Consider the following 22,109-nt stretch of genomic DNA (forward strand, 5'->3'; position numbering starts at 1 on the left):
TTGTTTTACTTATATTGGAGTTCCAGAACACTGACAGTTTGTACAGAGTTGCAAAACAAAGACTGCACTGGACACATTTGGCCTTTGTCATGGCATAACCTGTATATGACTTGTGTTTTCTATTGACATCAATTTTAAGGGAAAGTCATGCATATAAATAATCTGTTTTGTCATTGTGTGTTTGGTTTTTACTTTTTCAGTGCATTTCTCTTGTTGGTGCTGAAGGCAAAACCGCACTACATTTTGTTACAATTTGTGTCTCAGTCTCTGTCTCAGTGAACAGTTAGGGTCAGAGGGAGATGGACTGTAAAAGCAGTTGCTCATCACACACTTCACAGCAATTGGCTTTCTTCATCCTAAGAAGGGAACACATCTGCAACTACTTAGTGCCTCAGCCTTCCCAACATAAAATGTCGTAGAAAGAATGTGTGGTATGTTGCTGGGAATGTAAAATTTGTGAGAAGGAAGCATTTAGAGTACAACATTAAAGCTGTGCCAGGTAGCTCTACTGTGGACCCTAAAACAATGAAGTATTGCCAAACCACATTTTTCTCTATTAAGTTGGATCACCATCGCTGTTAAAATTGTACGTTTTGCTCATATTATAAAATGTTGTCAGAGAAAATTTGAGATGATTGCTAACAATGTAACATTGCTAACAATGTAAATGAATACATCCATTGCCCAGAGCATCCAGACAGCCTGCCATACATATAGCCAGAACAAAGTGAGAGTTTACCAAGCTCAGGTGTCGAAGTTACCTGGGTGCTCAGAGGATATGGGTTACATGTAACCAAACCTTTCTTTTTGGTTTACCTTTAGTCATCGGAGTACATTTCTACAGTCTGTGTTTCCAAAAGTTAAAACTAATGAAAACTGCCATTTTCTACTGCAATTCATTCATCCCATGACTTGCTAAGTACCAGGTCAGTGCATTACCCGGAACTGACGTACACCTACGAGACTGAATGATGTGGCAGAAAATTCCGAGAAATTACACAGGTGTGATATCTCGCTGCATTTAACATCTCGATGTGCAAATAACCAGCAAAATAATGTGATCATTAGTTAAATCTGTGTTATTCTTAGTAACCATTTACATCTAATCCATAATTGCCCAATTCATTTATTGTGTCCTTCCGCCGCAGAGGTCCCAATCTGCGGCTTCCGGATTGTGTCTCTTCCTAGCTAGCTGCTTCCGCCGCCATTGCGGGTTTTGAGAGTCGCTGGAGCCACTCAATTTCTTAAAGGCGGTGGAGGAAAGCACAAACATCCGGCGGAGTGATTGTCACCGTACAGACAATATTAGTGAACCCCCAGCTAACCGAGATTTACTGCTGTCTACATTTGTCTCCGTATTTTAACTGGCTGCGACTGAACACGTCTGTGGAGGAGGTAGTAGCTGTAACCCACTCGCTAGATTATTCACGATTCCGGCCGGGAGGATTGAAAGCAGAGAGGAACAGTCATGGCTCAAATCCTACCCATCCGCTTTCAGGAGCATTTGCAGGTTTGTGTTAAATAAGAAAATAATTGTCTATGTTGTGATGTATTATTGAAAATGAAAGTCAATTCTTGTCTTAGATGGACTGTTGTGATGGCTATAGCGAGCTAAATATCCAGCTGGTTTCACTGCTCTCACGTCCCTGTTGACAGTGCTAACGTTAGTTGGCTAACCTTAGCAAACTAGCTTGCTAGCTAACCAAGAGGAATCAAATGAATGACCTCCCATTCTCCATCGCTTGAAATGCTAAACCAACGATATATCATGTATTGATTTCAATAATGCTATAATCAATGCAAGTTATGCATTATACGTTATTTTTCATCTAGACTTTGATCTCGGCCGTTACCGGTGACTTTTCAAGATTAATGTTAGCTAGCGTTAGCTAATAACGCTAGTTGTAAACAGGTAATACAGCGTTAAAATCATTGAATTGGTAAATTACACATAGCTGAGCTAGCTACATAGATTACGCGCTCAGATGACCTCTGATGGTATATATTGATATGGTTTCCAAAGAAATTTTCCACAATGGATCCACTTAAATTTGGGAGTTCTTTTTAAATTTTGCCAGCGATGCTTGGATTAAAATACAGAGCGTCGTCCAAACCCTATCTGACCGCCACATATTGAGCCAACAGGCACTGGCTGAATGGATCTGCTTCCCTGTTTGAATGAATGAGTAATCCGTAATTTAATTTCTGTATGCAATATTTGTCATTTATGAGTCACGCTTCAGAGAGGAATAGGGGACATTTTCAAATATTTAGATGTGAAAAGTAAACCCACAAAATTTGAACGGATTACATTTTGTTGTACTGCATATAGCAATTACAACCTATTTCCATCTTTTTCACAACTGATGACGGGTACAATTTAGCTGATTAGTGTATTCAATGAGATTGCATGCATTACTGTAAAATATATTTATTCAAGTAAATCTCTGTTTTGAATTTCACTGATGATTTTGTCTGAGTTATCAATTTCTGTACTTTTTGTTGTCAATTTCTACTTGCTGTGACTTTAAGATCGTAATATTACAATGACTTCCCACAGCTCCAGAATTTGGGAATCAATCCCGCCAACATTGGCTTCAGCACCCTGACTATGGAGTCAGATAAATTCATTTGTGTCCGGGAGAAAGTTGGCGAGCAGGCACAGGTAGTGATCATCGACTTGAGTGACGCCAATACTCCCATCCGCAGGCCCATTTCAGCAGACAGTGCCATCATGAACCCGGCCAGCAAAGTTATTGCACTTAAAGGTAAGCTGGCCCTGCATGTCACCCTCCCATATAAGGTCAAACACAAAACTAAGCTGGCCTCTCAGTATGTCGACCATACTGTGTAACAATAGCAATTATACCTGTGTTAATTTGATGACGTTGTCATAATAAATGTTCATTCAAGGCCATTTCCTAAAGCTGTCATGAGCCATGATTCTGTGAGCCTTCTGAATGTAATTTATGATCTGAACATGCCCCCCCCCCCCCCCCCCCTTGTTTAAAATGGTTTGTGAAATACATTCTACTGACCTATGTTTCTTTATATTGTTCAATTTATAGTTTAAAAGAAATAAATAATTTAAGTAAAAGTGTCAATTTCCAGTGTCTTGCTATCATAAATGCTGTATCTTTTTTGCTTTTTGTTCTTTTGTTTCGTTTCTTACTGCTTCTTATATGTTTGCAGACGGTGAGTTCAACTTTATATATCATGAGTTGTGGGACGTGTACTCTTGTGTAAAATGTGATAAATTAGCATGTGATTGAAAAAAAAATACAATACACAGCAGTTGGAGGGTTGTTGCTCACTATAACAGTTACATATCAGTTCTCCTCTTAATTATTATTTTTTTTAAAGCATGTCTTATTCAGCAGAAATAATGTGATCCTAATTTTTATCAATTTTACACACAAAATTTAATTTAATCTTGATGCTGGAATCACTTTTCAACAAGATCATGATGCATCCACACAATGATTCAACACCTTTATTGTGCATTATTTGGATTTAAATTGATTTTTATAAATTGCTTTACAAAACCTCTCAAACAAAGCGCCAAACGATATATTTCACAAATTAACCATACTAGCTTATTTATAGGCCAGTTGAGCATTTCAAATACTAGTAATGAAATAATAAACAGTGAACTGATGCAGTTGGGAACTGATGCAGTTTGATTACGGAGGATACTCAGAATATATATGATCTAGCAATCTCCAAAATATCATCATGCTCAATTTAGTTGATCTTTCTCCTCAGCTCAGGATGGATCCGTTGTTAATATTCTCCATAGTATGTTTTACGATGGGCTTTCCAGAGTAACATTCCACAAGTTGATTCAATTTGGAAATTTGAACCGGTAGTCATCTTACGATTTTGAGCAAAAACCTCAGATCAACTACTCCATAATGAAGCAATTGCAGCATCGTTGTGCTACAGCCAAAGGAATTTGGAACTTGATGTTATGAATTACTTTGCATTGTGTTGATAAAATAAGGTGTTGTAATGTGCCCATGGCTGCTGATTGTTGAAGTAATTTGCATCACCTGGCCTTTCCTAACGACGATTGTAAACAAGCCATAGTCCTAACAAACTAATTAAGGTCTGAGACCTGGGTATCAGTGATCTGAGAGCTCAAATCTCTTGGGGTGCCCCAATGTTTGCATGGTGCTCCTTTCCTTTTTTTCACTCTAGAATTGTACAATAATAATAATAATAATAATAATAATAATAATGAAAACAAAAATAATACACTAATCTTACTTATGTTGAGTATTTCATCTTTGCCTTTATGCCTTTTGAACATCAGTTCATCATCTACTCAGTAAAATATTCAGTCACAAAAACTCTGACCAGGGGTGCCCAATCTTCTGCATGTCACTGTACCCGACATCATTCCAAACTTATAAGGGAAATGCGTGAGCCGACTTTATAGAGTATTTTCTGTTCATGAGCCACTTGCAGCTTGATGCATTGTCTTAATAGTGGTCATTGCAATGTATCCTAGTGCATGCTATTTATTATGTCACTTGGAGCAGAAAAAAACATAACTAAGTAAGTAGTTCGACTAACATTTAAACCAAGAGTGTATGAGCATAAATTACAGAGTCTGGGCAAACATGGTGATTTAAGTGCTTGCCAATTTGATCCCTGACCATCTCCAATCACTCTTGAAAGCATACGATTTACTGCCTGCCTGTTGGGAGGAAAGTTTGATTATTTGTTGCCAGGTAAATCTATCAAAACATTAGTGGCGTCGGCTGAATAAATTCCCTTAGTCAGGGATGCGGACTTGACCTGTAGTAACATCCAAAAGATGTGAGGAAGTCAATTCTGTGATCTAGCTCTGTCTCTCCATGAGGCAGAAGAAAGGGAGAAGTGATTAGGGCTCTCCTGTTCACCTTAGAGCCGTCAGCGTGATCTCTGTTTAGTTCCACAGATGACGCAGATTCTAAGTAGCATGCGCTGTTCAAATCATTTATTTGACCAATTTGGTGTAGTTGTTAGTCCTTCCAGCAGTCACTGAAGGTTCTGTGGTCTCCCTGTGAACTCATAGTATGTAGTCCTCCACATACCGGTAATGAATTGAATGCCTTTTCTAACATCTGACTGGATGTCTGTTAACATTTTCCATGTTTGTTTTTGATTTTGCATTGCGCCTTCTGTGTTGTCTCAAGTCATGGTGAAGCACCACCATGACTACCAATATTTCTCAATTAAGTGGAATTTGGTGTCTCCCATCTTGTCAGATTTCTATGTTTTATGTGGCATTATATTTGGTTCTTAATTGAGCCCATACACAACAAATCCCTGCATATATGAAGTGTCTTTTTGTGTCCTTTCCAGCCGCAAAAACACTTCAGATTTTTAACATCGAAATGAAGAGCAAAATGAAGGCCCACACCATGACTGATGATGTCACTTTCTGGAAGTGGATCTCCCTCAATACTGTAGCACTTGTGACAGACAACGCTGTTTACCATTGGAGCATGGAAGGAGACTCTCAGCCAATCAAAGTGTTCGACAGACACTCCAGTTTAGCAGGCTGTCAAATCATCAACTACCGCACTGATGCCAAACAGAAATGGCTGCTTCTCATTGGAATTTCTGCACAGGTACTTTTGAAAGTCTGAGATGTTAAACAGCTACAGGATCGAAATTGTGGTTAAAAAAAAAAAAAAGACCTGTGTGTTTGTGATGCTAACTGTAATCGGGACTCCTTGTCCGACTTGTCATTGTATAAAATTGTTTTGCTGCAGGTCTGTTTTGAGATCAATAGAATGAAAAAGAAGTTTTTCCCTCATCCCTTTCTTTCTTAAAGCAAAACCGTGTAGTGGGTGCAATGCAGCTGTACTCTGTGGACAGAAAGGTCTCTCAGCCTATTGAAGGCCACGCGGCAGGGTTTGCCCAGTTCAAAATGGAGGGAAATGCAGAAGAATCAACCCTGTTCTGCTTTGCTGTGCGAGGACAAGCAGGGGGAAAGGTATGGTTCCAGATGCTGTCTGCTGCCCGTGTCTTCTGTGCCAGCAGAGAAAAGGCGAGGATGCCGAGGGAACCATTTCTTACTGTTTTTTTCTTTTCTTTCAGCTACACATCATTGAGGTTGGAACACCACCTACAGGCAACCAGCCATTTCCAAAGAAAGCTGTAGATGTTTTCTTCCCTCCAGAGGCCCAGAATGACTTCCCTGTCGCTATGCAGGTATCCCTGGCTTTTTCCTGTAAGATCCAGCCATTCTGCTCAATTTGACGCCCTTGAGTTGTTTATGTGGTGGCTCACTGGTTGCTCATCTATTTATCTTCTCTCTCTCTCTCTCTCTCTCTCTCTCTCTCTATCTCTCGTTCTTTCTCTCTCTCTCTCTCTCTGTTTAGATAAGCTCCAAGCAGGATGTTGTCTTTCTCATCACAAAGTATGGCTACATCCACCTGTATGACCTTGAGACGGGCACCTGTATCTACATGAACAGGATCAGTGGAGAGACCATCTTTGTCACAGCCCCCCATGAGGCCACTTCTGGCATCATTGGAGTCAACCGGAAAGGACAGGTACTGTGTCGGATAAATTCAGTGGAGTGTTTGAAAAATCAATATGTGTCTTGCCTGTTAGTCTGGGTGGAAAATCAAATCCATTTAAAAATGGATGAACACTGTCCAGACTGGTGTTTGGGCTGTGCTTGCTCGTGCAACTACACAAGCCAAGAACGAGGTCTGAACTCCGTCTGTTGTTGTGTTGAAACCGTAGCCCTCTTCCTAATAAATAATTTTCTAGCTCAACCCCAAGCCACATGAAATATGCATAGTAGGAGCGGCGCATCTTACTTCTGAATGGTCTGGCCACATTCACAGAGGTATGTGTGTGTGTGTGTGTGTGTGTGTGTGTGTGTGTGTGTGTGTGTGTTTACGGTTATGTGTCATCTGTGTCTGCATGGCACCATGCCATCTCGCTCTGACCTTGTGTTTGGCGAGTCCCTGAAAATAACTCTTCGCTGGGCCTCCTTCCCCTTGGCACCAGGCAGTAAAAACAGCATGTGACACTTACTTGAAGCTCTGAGAGGCGTCCTAATCCTCTTAAGGCTCCTCCTTAGGGAGCTTTACTCCCAGACTTCTGTGACAAACCCCGGTGCGGCGATCAGTCCAGGGATATTGTTTCGGAGAGAGGTGTCACTCGTCTCCCCTAAGCCTGGGGACTCACTATGCCAAGTTTGTTTTGCGGAGGCAGAATATGTCATTCACACATGTTGGGATTAGTGCAGAACGTGAGATTGTCAATCCCTCTATTAATAAGAAACTTAAGAAATAAAATGCTGGTGTATTATAAATTGTAATGGTCTCAGCATTGGATGGTTTTCCCTGATTGCCTGTGGATTGGTGTGAAATAGAACAGTCTGATGTGTTAAGGCTGTCATTGCAGCATTAACAGTGGTTATATTTTGTAACTTAAACCAAAATTTAACTACGGTCAAACAGTATTAGTAGCCCTTTTCCATCAGTGTCATGACTTGTGGCATTATACTGTATACTATATCTTGGTTATGTGATGTTATGCTACAAGTTTTTGTTTCTGTGGACAAACCCCCAGAGCACTAATGCTTTAATCAGGATTTGTTGAAGTTGTCTGATAATCCTTACCAGGTATTTCATGACATGCATGGAAAGCTTATGGTGGCCCACGTACGATTCCCTCAAACATTATGATCACGGGTTTCAACACTACTAGGAGAGTTTTTTTTCTTGTGCTAATGTATTTTTCACTCTCTCCCTCTCCTGCGCCCCCTTATTGACTGTGTCCAGGTGCTGTCTGTGTGTGTGGAGGAGGAGAACATCATTCCCTACATCACCAATGTGCTGCAGAACCCAGACCTGGCCCTGCGCATGGCCGTGCGCAACAACCTGGCCGGCGCTGAGGAGCTTTTCGCCCGCAAGTTCAACAACCTCTTCGCTGGCGGCAACTACTCAGAGGCTGCTAAAGTGGCCGCCAATGCCCCCAAGGTACCTCCGCCCACATTGTTTAGAATGAGATAGTGATAGGGGAACTGCAGGAGACAGGGTCTAAGTATTGATCACCACCTGAGTTGCACACAGAGGCGAAATGTTGATTTTTGTCGCATTAACGTTTGGCGGTGCGGAAACCTGGCTCTGCTCTGTGCTCCGTCAGGGAATTCTGCGGACCCCGGACACCATCCGACGGTTCCAAAGCGTTCCGGCCCAGGCAGGCCAGACCTCGCCGCTGCTCCAGTACTTTGGGATCCTGCTGGACCAGGGCCAGCTGAACAAGTTTGAGTCTCTGGAGCTGTGCAGGCCCGTGCTGCAGCAGGGACGCAAGCAGCTGCTGGAGAAGTGGCTGAAGGAGGATAAGGTAGGGGGCCACAGTGGGCTGGGCAGCCTGGGCAGAGTCACTGAGTTTGGTTCATGAGGAATGGTGGAGGGTAACCAGTATGACCTGACAGAGGGCTTCTCTTTTAATTTTATAGCTTGAGTGCTCTGAGGAGCTTGGAGATCTGGTGAAGTCGGTGGACCCCACTTTGGCTCTTAGCGTCTACCTGAGGGCCAACGTCCCCAACAAAGTCATCCAGTGCTTCGCAGAGACTGGGCAGTTCCAGAAGATCGTCCTCTATGCCAAAAAGGTAACTAAAAAAGAATCCAACGTCAGTGGACCCACGGTGCTCCGCTCTTTGTAGTATTCCTGACTGGGGCCTGTTCTTTACATTCATGCACCCCTGACTTCTTCCAGGTGGGCTACACTCCAGACTGGATCTTCCTGCTGAGGAACGTGATGCGCATCAGCCCGGAGCAGGGCCTGCAGTTCTCTCAGATGCTGGTGCAGGACGAGGAGCCGCTGGCTGACATCACACAGGTCAGGGGAACAATAACTACCCCGCACCGGTTCAGTCAAGGCAATCTTCTATCTTCTCAGGTGATCATTGATTGCTTGGCTAACATGCTCTCCCCCGACCATCTCCACTCCCCCAGATTGTGGATGTGTTTATGGAGTACAACCTGATCCAGCAGTGCACCTCCTTCCTGCTGGACGCCCTGAAGAATAACCGGCCCACTGAGGGACCCCTGCAGACACGCCTACTGGAGATGAACCTGATGCACGCTCCACAGGTGTGTCACCCTCAGCGTCTGCAATTTTTCTTTGCTCCTTTTCTTTAGCTCTCATCTCTCTCTCCATCTAATGACTTGACAAGTTGTTAATTGCGCTGCTGATTTTCTCTGCAGGTTGCCGACGCCATCCTCGGGAACCAGATGTTCACTCATTATGACCGCGCCCATGTGGCCCAGTTGTGCGAGAAGGCGGGGCTGCTGCAGAGAGCGCTGGAGCACTACACTGACCTGTATGACATCAAGCGTGCTGTGGTGCACACTCACTTGCTCAACCCAGAGGTACACACACACACACACACACACACACACACTACACCGACCTGTATGACATCAAGCGTGCTGTGGTGCACACTCACTTGCTCAACCCAGAGGTACACACACACACACACACACACACACACACACACACACACACACACACACTACACCGACCTGTATGACATCAAGCGTGCTGTGGTGCACACTCACTTGCTCAACCCAGAGGTAAAGGCCGCTTGGCTAATGCCCTGATGAGAGAAAGGGGATAGCAGTTTTCCATTTCTGAGTCATTATAATGGATTTAGGCTCCTCGACTTCTCATTTACTGCCTGACTAAAAACACTTTAGAGCACTTTTGTGGAGAGTCTTGCTGTATCATTGAAATCACACGCTAATAGACCTGTATCAGTCTTGAGCCTGGCAGTGAGCTTAGTGTTTTTCTGTGCAGTGGCTGGTGAACTACTTTGGTGCCCTGTCGGTGGAGGACTCTCTGGAGTGCTTGAGGGCCATGCTGTCGGCCAACATCCGGCAGAACCTGCAGATCTGCGTGCAGGTGGCCTCCAAGTACCACGAGCAGCTCTCCACCCAGACCCTCATTGAGCTCTTCGAGTCCTTCAAGAGCTTTGAGGGTAACTACTGCTTACTCTTTACAGTGTCCTATTGGATTGCCACCACTGGATTTTAACAGACTTTTACATCAAATGTATGTAGATATATGAAGTGAATATGTGAACATATGGATTGTATTATGTTATTATATCTCTAAAAACTAAGAAAGTAAACAGCATCTTGGATTTAAGAGCCAGTCTGTGTTGTCTCTCACTGATATTGGAAGAAGAAAGTTAAATACTTTCTTAAAAACATTTTAACCAAATAAAAATATCTGCGTTACAGGTCTCTTCTACTTCCTGGGCTCGATTGTGAACTTTAGCCAGGACCCAGAGGTTCACTTCAAGTACATCCAGGCAGCATGCAAAACTGGACAGATTAAAGAAGTGGAAAGAATCTGCAGAGAGAGCAACTGCTATGACCCTGAACGTGTGAAGAACTTCCTTAAGGTAGGATTCATAGATAAACTTGGATGTTACAGTAGATAAAGAATGTCTAATGTGGATGTAAAAGAAGATAGAACATGTCTAATTTAACTTTAAATGTGATCTTGTGAAATTGATCATGTATTTTTTATTTTTTCCTTTCTCTTAAAACAGGAAGCCAAGTTGACTGATCAGCTGCCCCTGATTATTGTGTGTGACCGCTTTGACTTTGTCCATGACCTGGTGCTCTACCTGTACCGCAACACCCTGCAGAAGTACATTGAGATCTACGTTCAGAAGGTAAGCCATGAAAGTCAGACTTCAGAGAGGCCGTGCACACTTGCTAAAAGCACATCAGACCATAAATACAGCATCAGTTCAGTGTCAATTGAGGAACATTTGTTCTAAAATATATGGTCTATTTCGTTTATTTAGTTGTAATGTGTGATTCACTTGTGTGCCTACCTCAGGTGAACCCCAGCCGCCTGCCGGTAGTGATCGGAGGTCTGCTAGACGTTGACTGCTCTGAGGATGTCATCAAGAACCTCATCCTGGTGGTGCGGGGCCAGTTCTCCACCGACGAGCTGGTGGCCGAGGTGGAGAAGAGGAACAGGTGCGTGCCTATAAGAGACCAGCTTTAAGAAACAGCCTCCTCTCCATGAGGCTTCATGCAGACTGTGCCACTGCATCTAGAGACATGAAGGGCAACTCTCAGCCATGATGAGAGTGTGGTATTTTTTTGGGAATCCAAAACAGGCGCATGATTATATTGCGATGTGCTATCTTTTAATGATTAACGTTGGTGCAATTTTACGAACTTATATTAATTTGATCATTATTCCTGCCCTTTCGCAACGCTTGCCTTCTGTTAAAATTAATGTGTGTGTATTTGCAATGTTTAATATGTATTGATGCGTTGTGACAGACTGAAGCTCCTGCTGCCTTGGCTGGAAGCCCGCATCCACGAGGGCTGTGAGGAGCCTGCTACCCATAATGCTCTGGCCAAGATCTACATTGACAGCAACAACAACCCGGAGCGCTTCCTGCGAGAGAACCCCTTCTACGACAGCCGCGTGGTGGGGAAGTACTGTGAGAAGAGGGATCCCCACCTGGCCTGTGTGGCCTACGAGCGAGGAACGTGTGATCAGGAACTCATTAACGTACGTGTCTACTGGGGTTTCCTGACTGACCTACATACAGTGATACTGTTTTAGAAGACAGACTGCTTGTCTGGTGGCCACGACTGAAATAGATGCTGTATGAGAATTTCTCCACAACTAAAACGTTTAAAGACGTGTATTAACAAATCATGTTATAAAGAATTATGTTTTTGTGTGCTTGCCTTCGGTCTGAGACATGTCAGGTCAAAAGTGTTAGTGGCTTACTTAACAATCTGTTCTCCTCAGGTCTGCAATGAGAACTCCCTGTTCAAGAGCCTGTCCCGGTACCTGGTGCGCCGTAAGGACCCGGAGCTGTGGGCCAGTGTGCTACTGGAAACTAACCCCTTCAGGAGGCCCCTCATCGACCAGGTACAGCCTGCCCTGATTAGGGGCAAATTTCAAATTAGGGCATCTTGTAAAAGAAAATCCCAGGGAATGGCCTTAAGATCCTTATTTGTTTAAGTTAGAATTAAAATCCTGTGTGGATTTAACCTACATATTGCAGATAGATTGGATTCCCAAATGTGTCATTTCAAGGATAAAGGAAGGAGGAAGAAGGTTGATGTACATCTGTTGAGGCAGTGAATGAAATGAAATGTCTACTTCTGGTACCGTCCTGCAGGTCGTTCAGACTGCCCTGTCTGAGACCCAAGATCCAGAGGAGGTGTCTGTTACTGTCAAGGCCTTCATGACTGCTGACCTGCCCAATGAACTCATCGAGCTTCTGGAGAAGATTGTTTTGGATAACTCTGTCTTCAGTGAACACAGGTATTGTGAAGTGGCTGTATTCCTTGCCTTTTGGGGTAATTGTGGATTTACCTTTTGAAATATTTGTGAATCTGAATGCAAGTAAGGAAAATGTAAAGAAAAAATAAATTTGACATGCATAATGTAAAGTTCCTGGTGAAGGCTCTGACCTGTAAGCTTTCCATCACAGGAACCTTCAGAACCTCCTGATTCTCACGGCTATCAAGGCAGACCGCACCCGCGTGATGGAATACATCAACCGCCTGGACAACTACGATGCCCCTGATATTGCTAACATCGCCATCAGCAATGAGCTCTTCGAGGAGGCCTTTGCCATTTTCCGGAAGTTTGATGTCAACACATCAGCTGTGCAGGTCAGTCCTATAGCAGCCCCCTAATTTCTCCTCACTCTGACATAAGTCATTCAGCAGCATCCTCTGACTGGTGCTACTCTGTTGTAGGTTCTCATCGAGCACATCGGGAACCTGGACCGCGCCTACGAATTTGCCGAGCGCTGCAACGAGCCGGCCGTGTGGAGCCAGCTGGCCAAAGCCCAGCTGCAGAAGGAACTGGTGAAGGAGGCCATTGACTCCTACATCAAAGCTGACGACCCCTCCGCCTACATGGAGGTTGGACAGGCTGCAGCTCAGAGCGGTAAGAGATGGAGGTCAACGCACGGCCTTATGCTTCACTTGTCTCTTGTCTGCTCTTTAAACTCATCGTCTCTCCTTTAGGAAACTGGGAGGACCTGGTGAAGTTCCTGCAGATGGCTCGTAAGAAGGCCCGCGAGTCCTACGTGGAGACGGAGCTCATCTTCGCCCTGGCCAAGACCAACCGGCTGGCTGAGCTGGAGGAGTTCATCAACGGACCTAACAACGCTCACATTCAGCAGGTGCACTACCTAAATACCCAGTGTTTGTCTACACAGGGCCTGACTTATGTTAATACACCGTGTTGGATCTTAATCACCTTGTCTTAAATAACCTTGGCTTGACCTTCCATTTAGGTTGGAGACAGATGCTACGATGAGAAGATGTACGATGCTGCCAAGTTGCTCTACAATAACGTGTCTAACTTTGGCCGCCTGGCCTCCACTCTGGTGCACCTGGGCGAGTATCAGGCAGCCGTGGACGGAGCACGCAAGGCCAACAGCACAAGGACTTGGAAGGAGGTGAGGGACAGAATTCATCACCGCCTGACAGAGCTTTGATTTGATGCTGGTCCATAACTTCTATCTCCTTCACACTGACAATATAAATCTCCCAACGATTGTTTTTGTTGACGGACTGATGAAGCGGTTGGATGTCCTTGAAGAGTTTTTGTCTGAGTATTGATCCGTTTCTCCTCTGGTAGGTCTGCTTCGCCTGTGTGGATGGGAAGGAGTTCCGCCTGGCCCAGATGTGTGGGCTGCACATTGTGGTCCATGCTGACGAACTGGAGGAACTCATCAATTATTACCAGGTACATTTGTACATACTGTGTGTACAGCACTACCACAGGTGTCTGTTGCCTTCATGTTACTAGGTTCTGCTTGAAAACTTAACCCCTGACCCTAGCACCTGGCTCTGTTGAGTCTCAGGAACCCCACTTAAAATAGCACTATATAAATGTACCATAACAGTGATTTCCTTTGTCCGATACAAGAAAGTGAATTTAGATTTGAGGCTGGATTAGACGCTGTCCAGGAGCTCCTCCGTGTTTACAGGTGTTGCTTGGTGATGAGTGGTTGTGGTGGTGTTCCTTTAGGGCCGGGGCTACTTTGAAGAGCTGATCACCATGCTGGAGGCGGCACTCGGCCTGGAGCGCGCTCACATGGGCATGTTCACCGAGCTGGCCATCCTCTACTCCAAGTTCAAACCACAGAAGATGAGGGAGCACCTGGAGCTCTTCTGGTCCCGCGTCAACATTCCAAAGGTGAGGTGCTTGCAAGCAAGAGAGTCAACCCTGTTGGTCCAGTGGAATCTGTCAGTGCTCAGCAGTTTAGGAGATGTGGTCTGTGGTGGAAGAATGTAGTTTTCTACTTTTCTGTTAAGAGTCTGGATGCCTGTTTGGCCAGAGTGATCTTTGAATCTATGTTAAGGATTGCCATTTTAATGAGATGTAAATTAGATCTAAATGAAGTGTGTGTGTGTGTGTGTGTGTGTGTGTGTGTGTGTGTGTGTGTGTGTGTGTGTGTGTGTGTGTGTGTGTGTGTGTGTGTGTGTGTGTGTGTGTGTGTGTGTGTGTGTGTGTGTGTGTGTGTGTGTGTGTGTGTGTGTGTGTGTTCCAGGTTCTGAGAGCTGCAGAGCAGGCCCATCTCTGGGCAGAGCTGGTGTTCCTGTATGACAAGTACGAGGAGTATGACAACGCCATCATCACCATGATGAACCACCCCACAGACGCCTGGAAAGAGGGACAGTTCAAAGACATCATCACCAAGGTAACGGCTCCGCCCAGCAGGACTTGACCTCTCATCATGGCTCAGTGCATGGTTTAATGACACTAATTATCATACATGCCTAGGCTGGGGTTGGATCAGGATGAAGGTAGGGGCAGTAGGTCTTCACCGTCTTTTTTTTTTTTCTTCTCTCCTCCCTCTTGCCATCCATCTTAGGTAGCCAATGTGGAGCTGTACTACAAAGCCACCCAGTTCTATCTGGAATTCAAGCCCTTGTTACTGAATGACCTGCTAATAGTGTTATCCCCAAGACTCGATCACAGCCGAGCCGTCAACTTCTTCAGCAAGGTAGAGTAATCATTTCCTTACTACTTGACTAATGATGAAATATGGTTCATACATCTTTAGGTTCGTAGGCAGTTTTCAAGTGCAACCTTTTCCTTTTTTTTTTTTTTAAGGTTAAGCAGCTGCCTCTGGTAAAACCGTACCTGAGGTCAGTACAGACCCATAACAACATGCCAGTCAATGAGGCACTCAATAATCTCTTCATCACTGAGGAGGATTATCAGGTATGTGTACTGGGAGTGAGTGGAAAATTCCAACTAACATTAGCATACTTGCCGACAGGAAAGGAGGTCTCATTGTGATGTCACTCTGTTCCTCCTGCTCAGGCTCTGCGCGCATCCATCGACGCCTATGACAACTTTGACAACATCACTCTAGCTCAAGGTCTTGAGAAGCACGAACTCATTGAGTTCAGGAGAATCGCAGCATACCTGTTCAAGGGCAACAACCGCTGGAAGCAGAGCGTCGAACTTTGCAAGAAGGACAAGCTCTACAAGGTTTAGTCTCTCCCGTGTAGTTTATCATGTTTTTTCACTTGTAACAAATCTAGTGGCCTGGTTTTCTCCATATAATGGTTAGATTATATAATTGTGGCACTGTGAAGTTAACACAGACCTCGTTCATACTAAGGTTTTAGACATCCAAGTAATACACAAAAATGTCTGAGTCAGCAAGGTATTAAACCTCAAGCTGAAATGCCGTTCAGATTTGGCGTGTTAAGAATTAAGCTCTAACTAATGGCCGGAGCTGTTGGGTTCAAACCAAAGACCAGGGCAGTGTGTATTATGACAAGCAGACCACACCATCAACCCTGCAACCTTATAAGATATAAGAGATATAGAATTACATTTCTGATTTTTTAAAGATGCTTTAAGAGAAGTTGTCACCTCTTACTAACTTCAGGCAAACTTTCCCTCAGAGGGAGTCCACCTTTTTAAGAGTTTCAAGAAAGCATTTCATACAGCAGCTTTGAGTTGAGCTGTTTGCAGAAGAAATTGAAACGGTTTGATATTTCATTGGCAAGGTGATTTGAATGCTGCACTTAGATCCTCTGAGTCTGTGTGTTACCCACACGTCTGCCAGCTTTGACCCCTGCTGTTGTGCCGTCTTGCTGCAGGATGCCATGCAGTACGCGTCCGAATCGAAGGACACTGAACTGGCTGAGGAGCTGCTGCAGTGGTTCCTGGAGGAGGGTAAGAGGGAGTGCTTTGCCTCCTGCCTCTTCACCTGCTACGACCTGCTGCGGCCCGACGTGGTGCTGGAGACGGCCTGGAGGCACAACATCATGGACTTCTCCATGCCCTACTTCATCCAGGTCATGAGGGAGTACCTGTCTAAGGTGAGCCGCCATCACGGTCAGAGGTCATGAGCGTATACGTCGCGTCCTTAGGACTAAGGTATATCGCTGGTTGAGATGAAGTGAATTAGTAGCGTGCAGTTGTGTAGAATAGTCATATTTCGTCTTGGTGCCATGAAGGGTGCTATTGAGAGATTCATTCTATTTATGTGGTTTTGGACATTTTCTAGTTGTTATCATAGTAATTGTGGGTTATAGAGTGTGCGTGTGGTTAAGATATGTGGGATAGTGGTCTCAGTGCCCACCCTGTTCGCGCGTAACCGACACAGAAAATGATTCAGTTCAGCCACTTTAGAGAAGACCTCATGTAGAAGTAAATCATCTCATATGCTTAAGTCTGATAATAAGTCTGCTGTCCCTTACTAGGAAGAATGTGAAAGAAGATATAGCCATCGTGTTCATCTTATTGTTATGAGAATATGAAGCTGTATGTGAGGTTATAACTCTGCAGCTGTGTAACAGGGCGGTTGTGGAATGCTGTCACTTTTCTGTGATTTTTTTTTTTTTTTCCCTCTGGTTTCCTTTAACGCTCTCCCAGTAATTTTTCTGCATTTGTTTCTCTACCTTGCTTTTTGTCAATGCTGGAGACATAAGTTTGCTTTTCTCCTAAGCTGCTGCTCTTGAATTCCCTTTCAGGTTGATGCAATTAAAGAAAAGGTGAAGGTCGACTCTTATTCCATCTATTGTATTTTACCCTTGTAGTATGGAGAACTGAAACTTCAGGAATATGCATGAGTTGTTCCCTCCCATATCACACTGCTGCTTCTGAACACACACCTTGACTAGAGCCCTCGACCCCCCCCCCCCAAGAGTCTCCCGTAGATGAGTGACCTACTGCTGGCCAGGCACAGCAGAAAGCTCAGACCCTTTAGATGCTCAGACGCCGCTCTCCCTCCAGCCTCTTGTCCTTGTGTGACTGCTTAGAAACTTTTGAATGTTACTGGTCTGCAGTAAGTTCTTGAAGTCCCTAAGGAGTCCTCGATAAGGAGTAATGGGTAGATCTAAGTAGTCTTAAATCTAAGTTAGAGAATAATGGTTAGTTTGAATGGCTTTGTTAAATCTGTATGTCATGTAAAAACGGAAAGACATTTGTAATAGTTAATCAAGGTTGCCACCAGTGTTGACCATAACTAATGACCTCATAGATAGCCTCAGACAAAAAGTCCAGAGTAATAGCCTGGCCCTTGTGTTATCCAGTGTAGGCGTGTGTGTGCGAGCGTGTGCACTGCAAAAGTGAGCAGGCCTGTTGGTGTGTGCAGTAGACACCACGCAAGCATGTGTTCTTCTCTAGCTGTAGACGCACCCTTGACTGGTTAGCGAACGTGGCTGTTGGCTGTGCCTGTCCCCTGGAAGCCTTGAATGGCCGTACCAACCATCCTCCACCCACCCACCCACTCACTCCTTTTTCCACTCTGAAACTGCCTTTTCTCGTTCTCATGCACACTTTTAACAAAAGGAATAACACCTTGTGGCATGTTTTCTTTCTCTCCTTCTGAATGAAACTACAACTTGCAACCTTTCAACCTTTCAAAACAAGCCTGCTAAAATAACTACTCATTTGAACTTATTAGAGTTGACACATCTGTTGTGTAGAGAACTGAACCCAAACACATTTATAGTAGCTATTCAATGCATGGTCAAGACTATTAGTACAATCAGTTGTCATTTTTTTCTTTGGAAATGTTCTGAAGATAATTTAATGAAGTAAGACTTTAGGTAGATGACACTTCCACAGGGGTAAGTGCAACCTGGCCTGGTCACGACTCTGAAAAGACTATTCACTTTGTCCTACCCACTGGATGGGGACTGAATGGTGTTTTTCACAGACTGAGACATGGTCAGTTTGCATAAAACTTTGTGAAGACGTATGTAGTGAATCACTTTTTTTGCTGTATTCTTTAAAAAAAAAAAAAAAAAAAACCTCTCATATTTCCCATCCTTTGTTGTAAACGCTACCAAGCGAACAAGTACATATCATTCTCAACATGATTTATGTTGCTGAAGCATTGCAGTCACAGAATCAAGAACCAGACTGGGCCCTTGTATTCTGTGCCTTCATTTACATTAGTCACTCTTTGAAATGGGTTCGGTTTTCTACATACTCCTCAATTAATAGCTAGTTTTAATACTCTTGGCTGATTGGAGGGACCATTGTCTATTTCCTGTATCTATTGGCTTTCTGTGTGATTACGTCTAAGATTACCTTTGAAGCCCGACCTCTTGAGGGGTTTAATTTCAGTGCTAAATGTTCCGCTAAGAAATGGAAGCACGACAGTAATGAGTTTCAAGCACATCCTCAGGACACTCTGCTGTCATGTGAAGGGTGCTGGTTGAGGCCACAGACTGGGCTGTGTAAAGCATCTGCACCTTGTACACGCAGCTTGGCTTATAGCATCTCCCATGAATGGTCCCATCTGTCAGTCATTTCTTCCGTTGACCAATGAAGGCCTGACACGGTGTTGCGGCATTGTCCTTTGGGAACTCCCCGCTGCTCGCGACCGAGTGTCTCCACTGACACGCCTGCCCTTGCCTCCTTTTCAGGTGGACAAGCTGGACGCCTCCGAGTCGTTACGGAAACAGGAGGAGCAGGACACTGAGGCGCAGCCCATTGTTTACGGTAAGACTCACCCCACCTTTTGATGTCAGGAGACACCTGGTTTCCGATCCCCCCGATCAACCTAGGTTGAGACCATCCAGTTATGCAGTAAGACTCACCCTACTGTTTGATGTCAGGAGACACCTGGTTTCCGATCACCCTGATCAACCCTGGTTGAGATCATCCAGTTATGCAGCCTGTCAAATTGCACTCCACACATATTGTCCTTTCTTTGTGTTACGCGCCTTTACTTAGTGGCTGTGTTGTGTTCCATCTAGGTACTCCCCAGCTGATGCTTACCGCTGGCACCAACGTGGCCGTCCCGCCCCAGCAGTCCTATGGTTACGGCTACACTGCGCCTGCTGGCTTTGTCCAGCCTCAGCCTGGCTTTGGCTACGGCATGTAAAAGCCCCGCTGCCCCAGTCGTCCGTCTATCTGTTCTTGCGTTCCTCACCAGATTATTATGGTCTGTCATCACAACAGTGGATTTTAAAGAAGCAAGTCAGAAAGTTGTGCATTTTAAATTATTCTCTTCTTTTTCTCCCCCACCCCTTATACCACAATGAAGGACTTCATTTTTATTTGTTTCATTCAAGAAATGAGTCGGACCACCTCTTTATTTTTTTCACATTCCATATTTAAGCCTATTCGCATTTATTAGCATTCTTGTGTTCTATTTTTTTAAGGGGTATCAGGGGTCTTGTATGTAAGTGGATTTGTGAGAAGAGCAATTAATCTAAAGTATGTTGTTTAAGCATCAGATTTGCACTCTGTTGTGAGAGGAAACTAATGTAGAATCTCTTTAATTTTTTTTTTCTTTGATGTACTGTATGTGAAAATGCTTACACTGTCTGTCTGTATAATGCATTTCATTATTGTATATTATGATAAATATGGGTACAAATAATATTTGAACGTAAATGCATCCATGGATACATCTAGCAACACTAAGTAATAATCGTAATATTCTACACAAATGTGTAGCTGTGTGGAATTTTAAATGCATACAGACATATACGTAAGCAATTTTAATCCCTTCCAGCCTATACCAGTTCTCCAGTCAACCCATGTAGAAGTTACTAGCATTTTTTCATCCACTCCATGTGTAACAGGTGACCTTTTGTTGTGCTGTATACAGTGCTCTTGTGTGAGACCATTTCCATAAATGAACAATGGGGATAACAAACGTATTCTTCTGACGTGTGTATTTACTCACCGACTTATGTTGAGGTTTGTGTCTGCCAGGTGTTGTGTTGTTCTAGCTCACTATTTTGAGTGTACAGAAGAATGAATATAGAAATGGTTACATTGCTTGTCCTGTCTTTTGTTTTTGTGCAGTTGGCACTAAGAACAAACCAAGAATAAACAGGATTGTGATCATAGTTTGGGTCTTTGTTGTTTACATGATTGGCTACATTCTTCATAATTACACATTATGGCAGTAATACAATTTTGAACAGTTTTCAGCACTTCAGTGCATCCCAATATAAACTGATGTTTTGTCATGAAATGGCCCCTGATGGCCACTCAAATTCAAATGAAAAGATACAATACTACCTCTGAACATTGCTCACAAGTAAGAGATTTTGGTTGGCGAGGCAAACCCACCTCTTAACTAGTGCTTTTGCTGTGTACTGGCAAACAGGTTTAAAACATTTTTTTATTTTTATTTTTTTAAACTAGAACCATAAGTCAAAAAGCATGTTATCATTCAATTCAATTGTATTTTTTTATATAGCGCCATTAACAATAGACATTATCTCAAAGCAGTCCAAGGCCTGAACCCCTGAATCAAATACTTTGATCATACCTGCAGATATCAAAAATAATTCCTCACAGCTTTTCTGTTGTTTTGGAAAATTACTGGGGATTTTTGAAGCTGCAAGTGACAATGCTAGCCAAGTGATGGGGCTGTTGACTAAATCATAGCCTTTCCGACTTCTGTTTCTAGTGCTCCACTTTTGCACTGCAACTTTATTTATATAGCGCATTTCATTCACATCTGCAACTCAATGTGCTTTACATATACAATGACAGGAAAGACAATAAATAATTAAAATAAAAGGATAAAAAATAAGAGTAAAGTGAAAGTAAAAAGAAGATAATAAAAATAAAAGATTAAAAAGTAAGTGTACTGGAAGAACATAATCATATGGAATATAGGTGCTACAACTCACAGTTTAGACAGGTACTCCTGTAGCAAGCAAATCAGTGAAGCAAATCAGTGTTCATAAGCCCGACAAAACAAGAACGTTTGGAGCCTTGATTTAAAAGTAGCAACATTTGGGGCACATCTAAGTGTTTCTGGGAGTTTGTTCCAGGAATTAGAAGCAAAATATTTGAATGATGCTTTACCATGTTTTGTTTTAGGTCTATAAACAGTTAGCAGTCCCTTTCCAGACGACCTAAGGGTTCTTGATGGTTGATAGGGAGTAAGAAGATCTAGGAGGTATTTTGGACCTAAACCATTTAGGGTTTTGTAGACCAATAAAAGGATTTTAAATTCAACTCTCTTGCACACTGGAAGCCAGTGCAAAGATCTGAAAACTGGTGTGATGTGGTCGTATTTATTACTATTTTTTTGTAGGTTTAGGTTTTTAGGTTTACACCTACCAGGAATTTGTTTTGGCATATTGGTGCTGACAATAAACATAAAAACATAATAAGTACTACACATAAGAACAACAATATATAAAATAAAATAAAAATATATATATATTGTGAGTACCCTTGCAGCTGCATTTTGAACACGCTGTAGTTCTTAGGAAGGCCGGTATAAAGCCTGTTGCAGTAATCTAGTCTATTAGAGATAAAAGCATGGATAAGCTTTTCCAGGTCTGGTTTAGATAGAAGGCCTCTAATCCTTGCTATATTTTTTAGGTGGCAATATGTTGACTTGGTTAGTAAATTAATCTGGTTTTCAAAGTGTAAATCAGCATCTAATATAACACCCAAGTTTTTGGCCTGATTTGTAGTCTGTAGTGATAGGGATTTTAGATAGGCACTGACCTTAATTCTCTCATTTTTGTTGGGACCAAAAACAACTACCTCTGTTTTGTCCTTGTTTAGCTGCAGAAAATTGTGGGACATCCAGTCATTTATCAGTGAGATACAGTGATATA

General features: G+C 43.3%; 1 protein-coding gene across 4 annotated transcripts; it reads left to right on the forward strand.

Annotated features, from left to right (window-relative positions):
* Window positions 1–939: 939 nt before the first annotated feature.
* On the forward strand, window positions 940–20,295 carry cltcb (clathrin, heavy chain b (Hc)). Of its 4 annotated transcripts, XM_012836206.3 has the most exons (35): window positions 942–1,002; window positions 1,149–1,510; window positions 2,561–2,768; window positions 3,193–3,195; window positions 5,353–5,621; window positions 5,828–5,989; window positions 6,094–6,207; window positions 6,378–6,551; window positions 7,797–7,994; window positions 8,161–8,361; window positions 8,477–8,629; window positions 8,737–8,859; window positions 8,976–9,113; window positions 9,228–9,392; window positions 9,820–10,000; window positions 10,266–10,429; window positions 10,580–10,705; window positions 10,876–11,018; window positions 11,331–11,565; window positions 11,812–11,934; window positions 12,188–12,333; window positions 12,503–12,686; window positions 12,774–12,966; window positions 13,047–13,204; window positions 13,319–13,483; window positions 13,666–13,773; window positions 14,059–14,226; window positions 14,582–14,731; window positions 14,906–15,037; window positions 15,148–15,258; window positions 15,361–15,531; window positions 16,152–16,373; window positions 17,028–17,048; window positions 18,933–19,008; window positions 19,266–20,295. In XM_012836206.3, exons 2-35 carry the CDS (start codon window positions 1,469–1,471, stop codon window positions 19,391–19,393), a joined length of 5,055 nt encoding a protein of 1,684 aa, XP_012691660.2. In that variant the 5' UTR covers window positions 942–1,002; window positions 1,149–1,468; the 3' UTR covers window positions 19,394–20,295. The 4 variants fall into 4 exon arrangements, with proteins under 4 accessions (XP_012691661.2, XP_012691663.2, XP_012691660.2 ...); XM_012836207.3 differs by lacking the exon at window positions 3,193–3,195 and having other exon boundaries at window positions 940–1,002; XM_012836208.3 differs by lacking the exon at window positions 17,028–17,048 and having other exon boundaries at window positions 943–1,002.
* Window positions 20,296–22,109: the final 1,814 nt, after the last annotated feature.

This window comes from Clupea harengus, chromosome 9, assembly GCF_900700415.2.
Source record: "Clupea harengus chromosome 9, Ch_v2.0.2, whole genome shotgun sequence".
NCBI lineage: Eukaryota > Metazoa > Chordata > Actinopteri > Clupeiformes > Clupeidae > Clupea > Clupea harengus.

What these genes read in the sequence shown, in the direction of transcription:
- cltcb (XM_012836206.3), top strand. Translation starts at nt 1,469, where the DNA reads ATGGCTCAAATCCTACCCATCCGCTTTCAGGAGCATTTGCAG. An exon ending in GCTTTCAGGAGCATTTGCAG is followed by an intron (nt 1,511 to 2,560) that starts GTTTGTGTTAAA and finishes GACTTCCCACAG; the next exon opens with CTCCAGAATTTGGGAATCAA. An exon ending in TCGTCCTCTATGCCAAAAAG is followed by an intron (nt 8,630 to 8,736) that starts GTAACTAAAAAA and finishes GACTTCTTCCAG; the next exon opens with GTGGGCTACACTCCAGACTG.